At 29.0% G+C, this 15,022-nt stretch overlaps 1 protein-coding gene across 1 annotated transcript; it reads right to left on the bottom strand.

Annotated features, from left to right (window-relative positions):
* Positions 1-10,505: 10,505 nt before the first annotated feature.
* On the bottom strand, positions 10,506-12,841 carry LOC127248822 (uncharacterized). Its single transcript, XM_051271364.1, has 5 exons — positions 12,558-12,841; positions 12,406-12,480; positions 12,037-12,110; positions 11,742-11,944; positions 10,506-10,656 (listed from the first exon to the last, which is right to left on the bottom strand). The coding sequence occupies exons 1-5, from the start codon at positions 12,737-12,739 to the stop codon at positions 10,582-10,584; spliced, it is 609 nt and encodes a 202-aa protein (XP_051127321.1). The 5' UTR covers positions 12,740-12,841; the 3' UTR covers positions 10,506-10,581.
* Positions 12,842-15,022: the final 2,181 nt, after the last annotated feature.

Here is a 15,022-nt window from a genome sequence, read left to right as displayed (position 1 = left end):
TAATTAAGTTACAAATTACTATAATTATAAAAAGAAAAGGATGGCCCACAAGTAAAAGCAAGAAACGGTCTCCATGCGGTGTGCGCTTCTTGTGTCAGAAATGTTTTTCTTTTTTTTAAAAAACAAAAATATTGACGTGGAAACACCCCGTTGTGATGGCATATATATGAGTATTTTTTATTTTTATTATTGATAATTATTTGAATATATGCGGAAAATAAAAATTGTATATTAATCGAAAAAGAGAATGCATATACATAGACATATATATGTGGGCCCCAAAAGACAATATATAAAAATATGCTAACACCCTCCCTTAAACTCAAGGTGGTAAAGTAGAAATCAATTTGAGTTTGCTCAACGACGTGGAGAACCTGCTTGAAAAGGGAGACTTTGTGAATATATCTGAAGTCTGATCCTCGGAATAGACAGAAGATAGATGAACAGTGCCTGCACGAACATGCTGATGAACAAAGTAACAATCAATCTCAATATGCTTGGTATGCTCGTGAAAGACATTATTATGAGATATTTGAATTGCGAGAACTTATGCTCCCAAAAAGTAACATCCCGAGAGATACGTAGACGATTCGACACAGGATCCCAACATCGACAACCTTTATGTTCTATCCCATACCCAAGAAAACAACACAGACGGGTGTGTGGTTCTAATTTGTTACGTTCATAAGGAGGAAGATGAACAAAGCTGACACAACTAAAATGATAAAGATGGAATAATCAGGTACCTGGCAGAAGAGCCTCTCAAAAGGTGTGGTATCCTAAAGGACAGGGGAGGATAATCGGTTAATATTATAAATAGTAGTAAGAGCAGCCTCGCCCCAAAACCGATATGGACAATTGGCAGATAACAACATGGCTCGAACTGTGTCTAAAATATGATGATGCTAGCGCTCTGCCCTACCATTTTGTTGAGATGTGTAGGGACAAGAACGCTGGACAAGAGTACCTTGGGTGGACAGGAAACTAAGAAAGGTAGAATCATTATATTCGAGGGCATTGTCAGTGCGAAGAGTCTAAATAGGACACGAGAACTGAGTTTGCACTATTTTAGCGAATGCAGAGTAAATGGAAGTAAGTTCAGACCGTTTACGCATAAAGTAAATCCAAGTAAAGCGAGAGTAATCATCAATAAAAAACACAAAGTAACGAAACCCAATAAGAGTAGCAACAGGAGAGGGTCCCCAAATGTCAGAATGTACTAACGAAAAAGGTTTATCAGCAATAGACAAGTTATTCAAAAAATGTAAAGTTGGTTGTTTTCCAAGTTTACAATGCAAGCAATCAAAAGACTCAAAACAAACTGTGCCTAAAAACCTGTATTTGCAAGAGATTTGAGTTTAGATAGGGAGGCATGACCAAGTCTGAGGTGCCAGTAATAGGAAAAGGAATAAGAGACTGCAACGGAAAGATATGGTGTTTGGCGAGGGCAAATGTAGTCAAACTCAAATAGGGGGCCTATCTTGCAACCCGTCCCAAGTATTTGACCCATCTGCGTGTCGTGAACCTGCACACCAGAAGAAGAAAAAATTACAGTAAAATCCTGCTCAACCAACTGACCGACAGACGCAAGGTTTATGGCTACTTTGGGAATGACATAAACATCATCGAGGTAGGGGTACGATATATGGTCAGTATGGATAATGCACATAGGGTGCCATCAGCGGTAAGTATAGGATGGGATGAGGTGACGGGTTGGGAGAAATGTAAAAGGCAAGGGTCAGGTGTCATGTGGTTACAACAGGCAGAATCAATATATCATTTGTTGTTACCTGATGTCGAGGCTAATGAAAGATGAATTGATAAAACCTGAGTGAGCATGTTACGTAGGTCCTCAAGAGCGGGAGGCGATTGAAGCGACTGTGATACGCTAGTGGCAGCAACAATGGCAGAAGAAGAGCCTGAAGAAACCAGCCTTGGGATTCTTGGGACAATGCATACGGATGTGGTCTTTCTGATGACAGTAGTGACACTCAACCTTAGGGCAATAAATAAAAGGTGATCAAAATTCCGGCAACTGCGACATTTATCAGACTGCGGTGGTCGGGCATCCTTGCGATTATCTATGTGATGAAGAGTAGAAGAGGGAGCAGCCAAGGCCGAATCAAGAGTAGAAGCCTTGAGCATCTTGAGGCGGGTGTCCTCAAACAAAATCTCCTTCATCGCTGTCTCCAAAGAAGGCAAGGGATGACGATAAAGCAAGAAAGCACGCATAGACTCATATTTTTGACCAAGTTTCATCAAGAGCTGAATCAACCTAAAGTGCTCAATCTGTATGTCGGCTTCATCAATGCGATCTCACATAGACTGTATAGTATAGATGAACTCATTCATATGTTGGTGCGAGTCATGCGTGTCAGTGCATTCAATGACCGTATAAGCTGGTAATAATGAATGCCTCAAGTGGCCTGATATCGATGTTGCAAATAATCTCAAGCGTTCTTGGCAGTGTCCATTCGCCGAAGTTGAATCTGAATGGACTTGGAAGAGGTATTCCGAATCCAAGTAAGAATAATGTGGTTTTTACTATCCTACTCATCCAAGGCATTCCGATTGTCCGTGAGATCTTTATTGTTGAGTGGCGCCGTAGAAGTGACAACAGGAAAAACCGGTGCAGAAAAGTCGTCAGTAACATAGCGTCATAATTTTTTACCAATCAAGAAACTCTTCATGGATCCAGCCCACAAATCATAATTATCACCAGAAAGAATAACAGTAATTCCGGAAGGGTCTACACGATCCATATTAAGAGTCATACTATGAAGCGAGAAAATCAAGAATAATATAGTGCGCGCAAAAGGATAGTGCAGAAAATCAGACTGGGCAAGCCAACCTAGTAACAGTTGAAAATAAATTCAAGTCAGATGGAAAAACTGACCATACTAGAATATCGGGGATTGAAGCAGGAGGCGGCGGTCGCCGGGATACGACTTCGATTTGCATCGGAGGCGCATCAGCTGCCACGCGCCGGCGTTGGTGGTAAAAGCAACGAGGATTAGTAGGTATGTCTATCCCAGAAGAAAAATAAACTCTGATACAATATTTGAATATTTTTGAAAAATAAAAATTATATATTAACCAAAAAAAGAGAGTGCATATATATAGGCATATATACGTGGATCTCAAAAAACAATATATAAAAATATGCTAATAATAATGTTAGTTGATTTTCGTTTGTAAAATAAATAAATTATGTGCATCCTATAAACTTAAGTGAAATGATTATTTACATAATTTAACATGACATCAACATTTTTTTAGTAATACAAATTAAACTAACCATTTAATTGTGTTCCTCAAAACCAAAAACAAGTGGTACCATTTTCTAATAATATTATCCAATAAATAAATATTACTACTCTCTCAATAAAGATAATTATATGATTTTTTTTTTTTATTGTCCGTTAAATTTATGAATTATTTATTTATTCCAAAAAAATTTATTTATATATAATTTCTCAATCCTTATTTCAATACAGTAACATACTATAAAATTTTATATAATATTAAAAAATAAATAAACACAATATATATATATATATATGAATTCTCAACCGAGAGAATAAAAGTGCAGTATTCATTCCTCAACATAAAGTCTTTTGACTCGGTTCTTTTAATATTCTAGTTTTGTAAAATTAATTTTATTATTGAGTATTGCCAATTATAAAAATATTTTGAGAACTGTAAAAGTACTTTGATTGAAATAGTTATATATATATATATATATATATTTTAAATATTTTAATAAAAATCAAAATATTTTTATTAAATATATAAGTATTTTTTTTTTATTAGGAATAAATACTGGAGAGATAAAAGAACGACCTCTTTATGTTTGTAAAATCTGCTTTATATCAATTCTATGGTTGGAAATATTATACAACTATTCTGAACTCATAGCTCTAATTCTTAAGCATTTTTTTAAATATATTTATTACTCTCTCCGTCCCAGACACGGTATTTTAAGAGGGATGTAATTAGTAGATAATTAAAAATGTATTAGTAAAAATAATGATCCTATAATATAAATAATTATAAATTAAGATTAAAATAACTAATTAGTTTAATTAAAATTAAAAAAAATAAAATTAAAAAATTAAAAATAAGATTAAAGTGTGTAATCATTCTTCAAAAAAGAAAAATGATATGGTATATGGGACGAACAAAAACGGCAATATGGATATGATATCTGAGACGGAGTGAGTAAATAACAAGATATACGTAACCTAATTTGGCACTATATGTATGGCTCTCTTCAACCCAATTTTTTCCATGTACAACTACAAGTTCTCGCACGTGTCTCCATTATTTTTGCGGGACCCGCCAAAACTTTCTCCTAGTCCGTTCGTCTCTGACCCTCTCCTCGCTCACAATGAGTTCTATTTATATACTTGCACGGGAATTAAAATCAATAAATATTTTATAAATATATATTCCTTCTTTCTCATATATTTTGAACATATTTTTGTAAATATAAGAATTTAGATAAGATATAATTAAAATATAATTAAAAAGTGTATTATTAGAAATAATTATTACTTTTTTCGTCTCTTGACAATCTATTCATTTTTCTATTTTGGTCAGTTGGATAACAAAGTATCAATTTTTTTTTAAGTAATTGTACCATCTACTTAATATTATAAATACCCTTCCAATTTATAATATATTACACAAATGTCATTATCTTTATATTATACAATACTAATAGGGTTAATTTAGTCTTTTTACATTTATTTCTACTTTATTCCAATATAAATACTAATATTTCTAAAACTCCGTGCAAAAAGCAAATGGATATATAGATATGAGACGGAGGGAGTATTTAGTAAAAATAATTATGGATTAAGATTAAGAGAAATAAATAGTTTAATTAAAATTAAAAAAATTATAAGATTTATAATTTAAAATGTGATTAAAGTGGAAAATAAGATTTTTTTTTTAAAAAAAGGACAAATTATGTGGGACGGACGAAAATAAAAAATAAAAACAAATTAGGTGGAATGGAGAGAGTAATATAATAAAGTAACGTAGTACTTATTTTATTTTAATATTAAAGTAAAAATAATGTGAAAAATAAAAAATAAAAAATTTTGATATTTAATTGAAAAAAAATAAATAAGAAGTTATGATTTTTACATGCTAAAATGATAAAAATAAAAAATTTATTAATACACGGAATTAGTAAATTTCTTCCTTCTGTATTTTTTTTCAATATATTTTTTATATTTTAATATATGAGGAATAATATTTATATTCTCTCAGCCCTATGTGTAATTTGGATTTATTACCGTAGATACGATAATTTAGGTAAAATATAATTAGTAAATATTAAAAAATATATTAATAAAAATAATTATTGTATAGTAAAATTAATTATAAATTAAGAGTAATATAACTATATAGTTTAATTAAGATTAAAAAAATATACAATATAAAATTTAAAATGTGATTAAACTGTATAATCATATTTTTCACTATAAAAAAGGACACATTATATAAGAAGGACGAAAAACAAAAAAAACAGAAACAAATTATGTGAGACGGATGGAGTAATATAAAAATAATACTCCTTACGTCCTAGCTAATTTGTCTATTTTAGCTGACACGGAGTTTTAGGTATCATATAATTAGTAAGTAATTAAGAAGTGTATTAGTAAAAATAATTATGATCTAATAAAAATAATAATATATTAAGATTAAGATGACTAAATAGTTTAATTAAAATAAAAAAATTATAAATTTTAAATTTTAAAATGTGATTAAAGTATATAATTACTCCCTCCGTTGAAAGTGGGTATAAAGTAGAATATAAAAGACTAGATGCCCTTACTTTTTGAAAGATTTTAAAAAGTATGTTGGAGTAATAATTATGAGTAGTTTGGAAAAGTATGAATAATTTTGTTATAAAGTGGGGACCACAGTTACTAAATAAGGAAACAAAATAATTGTTTTGAGACGGATGAAAATGAAAAAATAAAACAACTTTTTTGGGACGGAGGGAGTATATTTTTTTTTAAAAAAAGGATAATTATGTGGGACAGACGTATATGGAAATAGTTGACAAATTAAGTAGGACGGAGGGAGTAGTATTTGGTATGTTATTGAATTTTGGCGAGTTGTTTGATTATTTATTTACTCTCTCCGTCCCATATAATTTATCCATATTTTCTATTTTCGTTTGTTTCACGTAACTTGTCATTTCCTTTTCTGAAATATAATTATACACTTTAATACTCCATTCATCCCAAAAGAGTTGTCTTGTTTTTCCATTTTGTCTGTCCCAAAACAATTGTCTCGTTTCCTTATTTAGTAACCGTGGTCGTCACTTTATAACAAAATTATCCCTACTTTTTCAAACTACCCCTAATTATTACTGAACTACTTTTTAAAATTATTCAAAAAGTAAGGGTATTTTAGTCTTTTATATTATACTTTATATTCACTTTCAATTGTATACTATTATTCCTTAATTCTCGTGCCGACACCCAATAAGACACCTCTTTTGGGACGGAGGAAGTAATATTTTAAATTTTATAATTTTTTAAATTTCAATTAAACTATTTAGTTATCTTAATATTAATTTATAATTATTTTTACTATATAATAATTATTTTTATTAATATATTTTTTAATTATTTACTAATTATAATTTTTTTAAATTTTTGTATATAAAGTAATACACTCAAAATATATAGAAACGAGGGTTTTTTTTTTTTTTTTTTTTTTTTTTAATGGTAATGTACTCGATGGATGGTTGAATTTGTAATAATGATGGTTAAAGTGATGGTGCTTTGAAGAAATTGATGTGATAAGTTATGTTAAAAGTGTGTAGGAGAATGGAGTGATGTGATGGATTTTTAAGAAAATACTAAAAGGAATAATCAATAGATAGTGCGCCGTGGAACTTTTTCTGTGCATTTTCGTGCCTCAATCGTACCGGAAAATACAATATATTTTCTCGTTCCAAAATTATAGTATGAGTTATGTTTGACACCAAATTTAAAAAATATTGATATTATATTTATAGTAGTTAAAAGATACAGGTAAAATATTTTTGTGCCCTTGTGAGTGTATTAGTGTAAAAAATAGTGGCAATTGTGTAATAATAATGAAAAAATAAGAATGGTTTTATAGTGATATGATTATTTATGCAAATAAGACTATTGTTTTGAGACGGACAAAAATGGTAAACGGGACGGAGGGAGTACTTTTTTAATATTTTGATATACGGTGTATTTGGAAGATAAAAAAAAATATTCCGTAAAGAATGGCTTGGTGGTAGTGGACCTGTGACCGTGAGATCATAAGTTCAAATTCCAACGCCTCAAATCATTTGTCGCACATAGTTCGCCTAGTGTAACTTGTCTATCGAGCTTAATTTATCTAAAATATATTTTGAAAGTGATTTCGATTTATTTGAAAATAATAAAAAAGTTGAATAGAAATAAAAATTCGATGTAATATAAATAAGTATTAGCTACAATATTTCAAATAAAAGTTATATTTTAAATATGTTGTATATTTAAAGAAGAAAACTTTGATAAATAATGAAAATATAATTAAGTTATTTTCTCGAAGACCAATTATAATGCAATATTGTAAAAATTATATAAATATATGTTAAATAAAAAAGTTTTGTTACAGGGAAATAATAATTTTCATTTAAACTAATTTCAAATATGTTTTGAAAATATAACAAAAATCTAAATAATACATTTAATTTCAATGTACAATTTACTCCCAAATATTTCAGTTGTAGAAAATAATAGTATTTCCTTATTCATGTTGATCTTGTCTATTTTAAGTCATTTTTATTTTATTTTTTTATTTTCTAATTAAATAAAAATCAATAGTGGCCTCATTCGATGGTCACCATTGCTTTACACTTAAATTGCTATGTTTGACTTAGGATAGGTCTTAAGTCACATGCCTGTAAAGTGATCCAAATCCATCTCATCGGGGTGTTTTTATTTATAAAATTTTGAATCGCAACAGTGGTTTGATTTAATATAAATATCTGATAAGATAGTTTTAAATATAAAATTAAAATTTAGTATAATATAATAAATAAAATATAATATTTGATTGGATATTTTTGGGGAAAAAAGATAATTAAAATAGTAAAATTGGATGAAAAATTATACAAGTAAACACACCCGAAACATTTGAATACCCATAAAATATTTATTAAAATAAATGCAACGGAAATTAAGTAAAGTGATCTCAAACCTCCCGACTTCGCCAATTTCAAATAGAGAAGAGGAAGAGATTATTTGGTGTTGGGAATAATTACGATATACAACAATATAATTCCTCAATTGTTACAATATTACAAGAGCAGTAATAAATAACGAGAAATATACGACATGCCGATTTACATAAAAAAATCTCTCCAATGCGAAGAGGAAAAACCACGAGGTTCTTAAACCTAACTATCACCAATAATCAGAGCACAAACATCCAAAAATACAATCTGAGATGTGCCTTAAACAATATCACCGAAATCTCGAGTTCACAAGAACAACAAAATCGCACAGAAATAGAGCAAAAAAACCTGATCCGCTACCACATTTTTATCTGAAAATCGGACTGTTTGTTAAAACAACACATTGTCAACGGAATAAACGCAGAACTAAAAAAACAATAGAGAAGACAATGTATTTGGTATCCCGATTCGGTTATAAACCAACCTACATGCAGGGGATTCCAATTTAAGAGAGATTCTACTAATCAGTGTTGATTACAAAACATAAACAATCACAACTCCTTCAACCCAAACTTTTATTATGGTTTATCTTGGAAAATATTTCCACAGGTTCACGTTATCACAAATACGTACTGACAACGACCATATAACAGAGCAACTCAGAGTTGGATACTTCTCTCCGGTTGGAACTCCTTTAACTCCGTTCACCGTCGAACTCTCCGACGGATTTTAGTGTCAAAACACTTATTCAAACTAAAGAGAATCGATATAGATAGGGGGTGAGAGATTCACACTGTATTCCCTTTCTAAAATATGCTCTCAAACTCACTCACCAGCAACCATATTTTCCTTGTACCGCTGACTAAATCACTCACATTTTTGAAATAAAAAATTTCACATTAATTTTTCTTTGCACCGAAATGAAATGAGTGAGTTTCCATATAACTAATGTAATTTGACATTTTCTCAAATATGCATTGTATTTTGTAAATATTTAAGGATGGGACAAATTGGATAAGGTCAAACCCACATACCTCGGTTGCAACACGGTTGAAGTATTTGACACCCTGCGACCGTTGTTTGCTTAAAACAGAAAGTCTTTGTTGCAGGAATTAAGACACCATTTGTCTATATGCTAAAATAGCTTAGGGGAATTTTCACACCGTTGAAAATCGATCTCCACCGTTCAGATTGACGATACAAATGTCTTCTATCTTCACTAAAAATTCAAGCCGATCGAACAATATTTCATATGCTGATCGATCCAATCTCCAAAACTGCGCAGAGAGCGTTGTTTTTGTTCTATCAATATTTCATATGCTGATCGATCCAATCTCCAAAACTGCGCAGAGAGCGTTGTTTTTGTTCTATCGCGGCTACTGTTGCTGCTCTGACTTTTTCTCCAAATGGTAATTAGGTTATAATCATTAATTAGGCCTAATTACCTAATAATTTTGGGCCTTTAATTCACATAGTTGGGAGCCTAAACTCAACAAATTTCCCCTCTCCCAACTATATGGAGGTGGGGGCGATGATATTGACATTTCATGTCTAAATTTATCTTTAGTTCGATTATTGTGTATTGGGTACTCAGAATCATTTTATTTGAAAACAAATGATTTGCTAGCTTAGTAGTTTTTTAGTGATACAATTTTATATAAATACTATAAAAAAACATAATATATATGTATGTTAACATAATATATAATATATATTTTATCAAATAAAAAAATTTAATATAAAATATTATTTTTTATATTATTAATATAATTTTTATATTTTTTTTTAAAAAAATACATCAATCAAAGTTATATAATTAAGCAAAAATGATTACAAATACCTTTATTTATTATAACAACCGTAGAAGATGGGGCACTTTTACTTATGCAACATATCCTCGTCCTTTATGTACTTAGACATCAATTTCATTTCTAATGTTTACTTATATTAAAAAATTTCATTCTCTAGCCTTTTTGTATATTATGAAATATATACATATATAATTTAGATAATATTTGAATATATATATTATAAGAGAAATAGAGAATTAATTAATACTTCCTCTGGCATTCAAATTTATTTTCACTTTTTTTTTTTTTGTTGTCATCCAAATTTATTTTTGTTTTTTTTTTAGTAAAAAAATACAATTTTTTTTACCAAAAAAAGTAAAAATTTCTATTTTTACATATATTTTTTTAAAATTCATGTCTGGTGAAATGAATACACAATTGGATAACGGAGGAAGCAGAAGATATCCAGAGGAAAAAATTCAAATATATAAAGCAAGTTTCATTTCTTCATTGGGTCAATTCAAACACTTCATAAAGTATATATATATATATATATTATAAGCACACTTATAATTTCTTCTTGGGTTGAGCTTTCTCACCTTTCTTGATCGTCTCTTCAATTTCTTCTTCTACATCTTTTACCTGATATTTTATATCAACAGATCAAAATAGGGCACAAAAAAAAAAAAAAAATCTTTATTATTATTATAATTATAAATAAATTAAAACTCATTTTACATTTGCAGTATTAGATGTAATATTTATTTATATATTTCTAACAATATGTATTGAAGATATACCTTAAAGTACAATGTACAATATTTAGACTTACAAACATGCACAAATAGAAAATTACCCATGCTCTGTTAGAAAAGAATTTTAGAAATATTTTGACGTAATATTTTATAAGACCATGAAATAAGTATTTATTATAACATATTTTAAAAAAATAGATGATGAATAATGTCTAAAACCTTTAAAATTATGTATATAAAGTTGAGTATATCTTTCAATAACTTAACAAAATAAATCTATATTTGAAATGAATTAATTTTATTTAAATCAAACACTTTACTTTGGCCCAATTCAAAATCAACATGCACTTTTCTAAGAAAACCAAATTTTTTAGATTCAATAATATTAAAATAATTCGTGTAATTTTTATTTTTATTTTTTGTTAGGAAAATTGATGTGGGTATGGGCAGGTGAAGCTTTCTTGTCTTTGAGAACTTTGCCCAAATTAAATAATAATGGAAAGATAGATAATATATATTCTTCTGAAATAAGCCAACACCATGTGATGGGGGCAGCATATAATATATCCTATTAAATTAAATGATATTGCAATCCAAATGATCAACATAAAATAAAATAAATAAAATAATAAGTATTAAATAAATATCATTTGGTAAGTAATTTATTGATTTATAGATCTGATGATCGATTTAAATCGTTGACTTTAATTTACCAAAGTCATTTGCAATAATATCTCACTATTCATCCTATTTGTGTGTGTTTGAAATTTTGAATTTTTAGTAAATTCTCAGTATTCATCCTATTTTCTTTCATTAACAAACATTAAATCAAATGTATTTTTATTTTTTATTTTTTTTATCGAACACTTGTTCTAATAAATTTTTTACTATTTCTAACCTCTAAACGAACATTCAAATAGACCCTGAGAATATCTACATCGTATAAGAGCCGATATATTCATAATAAGTTACCTTGTGAACAACTTCTTCGGCCTTTTTAGCATCGTTGACGGCGTGCTTTGCAAGATTATCGAATGACTCCAACGTTTGCCTAAGCTTTGAATCTCCGGGGAGTTTCTCCTCCACCTCCTCTACGATCTTTTCTGCTTCTTCGCCAACCTCTTCAACTACCCTTGCCAAATTCCCGACTACTTGTACGGCTTGATCAATCTTGCCTGAAAAATGAATTCGACAACATAATAAATAGTGTCAAAACATGTCAACTTTATTTTCTTCGACTCTTTAAATGTGTAAGATTATTTCCAACATTTAAGTTTCGAGAGTAGCCCTCCTTTGTAGCCTAGAAACATTGTCATAAGGATTCCCACCATCCATGTTTGCCTGCAAATTAAAGGTGCAAAAATAAATCAAACAAGAAATTAAACATGAAAAATACAATCAATGGCTTCTTGTTATATATACATATTTATATACATGCAAATTTATAACTATCATCAGTATGGTTAATATAATTAATATACAAAAGAGTAGAGAAAACCCTAAGAAGAATAAGACATGAGAATACTCTACATTTCTGTAAAACTACTATAATTTTAGCTGATTTTTTTTTTTTTCTTCATATTAATCATGTTTTTGGATTATTTCTTCCAAAATCATTCTAATTAAATATTCATACCAAGAAGAGGGAAAGGGACCATTTGGTGAAGATGATGCATTGACTGGAACCAAAATCCTAGATTTGGATCTAAACCTGAAAATTGATAGAATTCATAACTTTAGACATAAACTGAAAAATATATATATATATATATATATATAAGAACTTACGATGAAATCGATCCATATTTGAATCCAAGCTTTCTGAGGCTCTGAGTTCGCCCTATGGTTTGATTGCGATTGGTTGTTGCCGGAAAACTAAATTTTGTAGTTCGAGCAGCTTTGATGCCTTGGCCATGGCAGATCAAGTAGCTGCAGGTAGATGATGAAGTTGAGATACAATTGGTAGACATGACTTGGTATCCCAAAATCAGCCCAATTATTTTTGTGTAGCTAAAGGATGTTTTCTTGCAAGATGACTTTGGCTTTGATTATTATTACAATGTAAGAAAATTTGTGTTGAGTTGAAGCAGGTAGAATTGAAGCTTAATTTATACGACGAGGGAGACTAGAGTGATAAGGATTGTTATTTATTCTATTTTATTTAAATGTATCCTTATATATATATATATATATATATATGTATATAATTAAAGAAAGAGTTTGACAGTACTAGACAATTATTAGGTAAAAAAATAAATAAATAAGAGATAATGATATAAAATTTTAAAATAATAATCTCATTTAAGGTGTGTTCACTTTCTAGAATGAGGTTATAATATTATTTTTAATATATAGATTATATAATAAAAATAATTAATATTATTCTTATTTTTATGATTAAATATGGAATAATATTGATTTTTAATACAAATATAAATTGTGATAATTAATCACACAGTTTAAAACTGCACAATTGTAAGAGCATAAATTGAAATTTTTTAATGCTGTACAATCCCTCTCTCTAAAAACAAATAAAGAAAACAAAAATGACACAAAAATTATAAAATTTATCTTGTGTGATTTAAAATTGATTTGAAATAAATTATTATTTGAATTTTTTATCTCAATAGTATTTGATATAATATTTTGTAATATATTTCTTTTTTATTCAAATCTGTGCATAATAAATTGTATTGATCGTTAGTATATAAATAATCAAAGCATTCATTTTTCTTTTTTTCCCCCAAAAGCCAACCAGCCAGTGTATTTAATTACTTGTGTATGTTTGACATGAAAATAATTATTGGTTAAAAAATAAAAAGCACATAACTAAACAAACATTAATATTAGTCTTTGTGTAATACAATCGTGATTACACTTTGGATGTGGATCACCTGCTGATGGGAGCGTCATCAGTACGGTGCTGATTTAATTTCATTCATTAATTAAATTTGATATAAAATTAATGGTGTAGATTAAATAAAGGTGAAATTGACTTTTTATATAAAATATTTTATCTAATTCAGATTTTTAAAAGTAATTATTTATGATTCATTTATATTGTTACGCCACTGCTGTCGTCTACGCCGCCGCCACTGCAACTACTGTCGTCTACGCTGTTGTTGTTGCTGCCATCGCCGCTGTCCTGGCGGTGATCTCCATTCTCCGGGAGTGTATGTGGGCTTGGTTGTTAGGTGGAAAGTCATTGGTGGTGAATGAATGATCGTTGGTGTTGAGCGATACAATGGTGAGTGGTAATTTGCGTTCAATTAGTATGGGAGGATCACTACAAAAAAATAATATATTTGTAACGGAATTCCGTCCCTAAAGTTCACGTAGCTAACGTAATTCCATTACTAATTCCGTCTCTAATGTCATTAGTAACGGAAAAAATAGATTTAGAGAAAAAAAAAATTTGTTACAAAAATAATTTTTTCTTGTAGTGGATGCAGCGGAGGGCGGCAGCGATGGTGGAAGAAGAGTAGTGATTGTGATCGGAAAAATATTGAAAAAGCATGTGTCGACAACTAATGTCGTACTGAATAATATGGTATAAAATGTTCTTTTATGCACACATAAACACTGAAATCAATAAAACAAAATGCTGATTTACTTTAATTAACAATAATCTGAGTATTTTTGTGTTACAATAAATGCTGAATTTTTTATGCATCTTAAACCTAACTACAAACCCCTATTATATATATATGTGCATATGTACACTATAAATTGTAAGCAACATCTGATTTTGTCAATTCCATTGTATATCAATCAATGAATCATGTTTATATTAGATGCTAAAAAATATCAATCAATATGTTGTCTATTGAATAATAAAATACTGTGACACATTTTACAAAATGATGATTGTTGTATCAAGTAGTATATAATATAATATGAAATGCTTGCTAAATTCAATTGAATGAGATGCTAAATTTTTTTTAATTAAAAATAATATAAGTATTTTTATACAATAATGAATGTTGAAATTTTTTTGAATCTTAATTCAATCCAGACTACAAACTCCTTTTATGTGCATACTCATAATAAAAAGTATAAAATTTTGTTAATTTCATTGTATGTCAATCAATTGATCATGTTTATATCAGGTGTTGAAAATGTCAAAGAATATATTGTCTATTGAGTATTAAAATGTTGTCACACATTTTAAGGAATGTTGAGTTTTGTATCGAGTTGTATAATATAGTATGAAATGCTTCATATGCATACATAAATGTTAAATTCAAGATGCT

The sequence above is a fragment of the Andrographis paniculata genome, unplaced genomic scaffold (assembly GCF_009805555.1).
Source record: "Andrographis paniculata isolate CXL003 unplaced genomic scaffold, ASM980555v1 Contig34END, whole genome shotgun sequence".
Lineage (NCBI taxonomy): Eukaryota > Viridiplantae > Streptophyta > Magnoliopsida > Lamiales > Acanthaceae > Andrographis > Andrographis paniculata.
The sequence above is the reverse complement of the archived record's forward strand: the minus strand, read 5'-3'. Positions and strand labels throughout refer to the sequence as shown.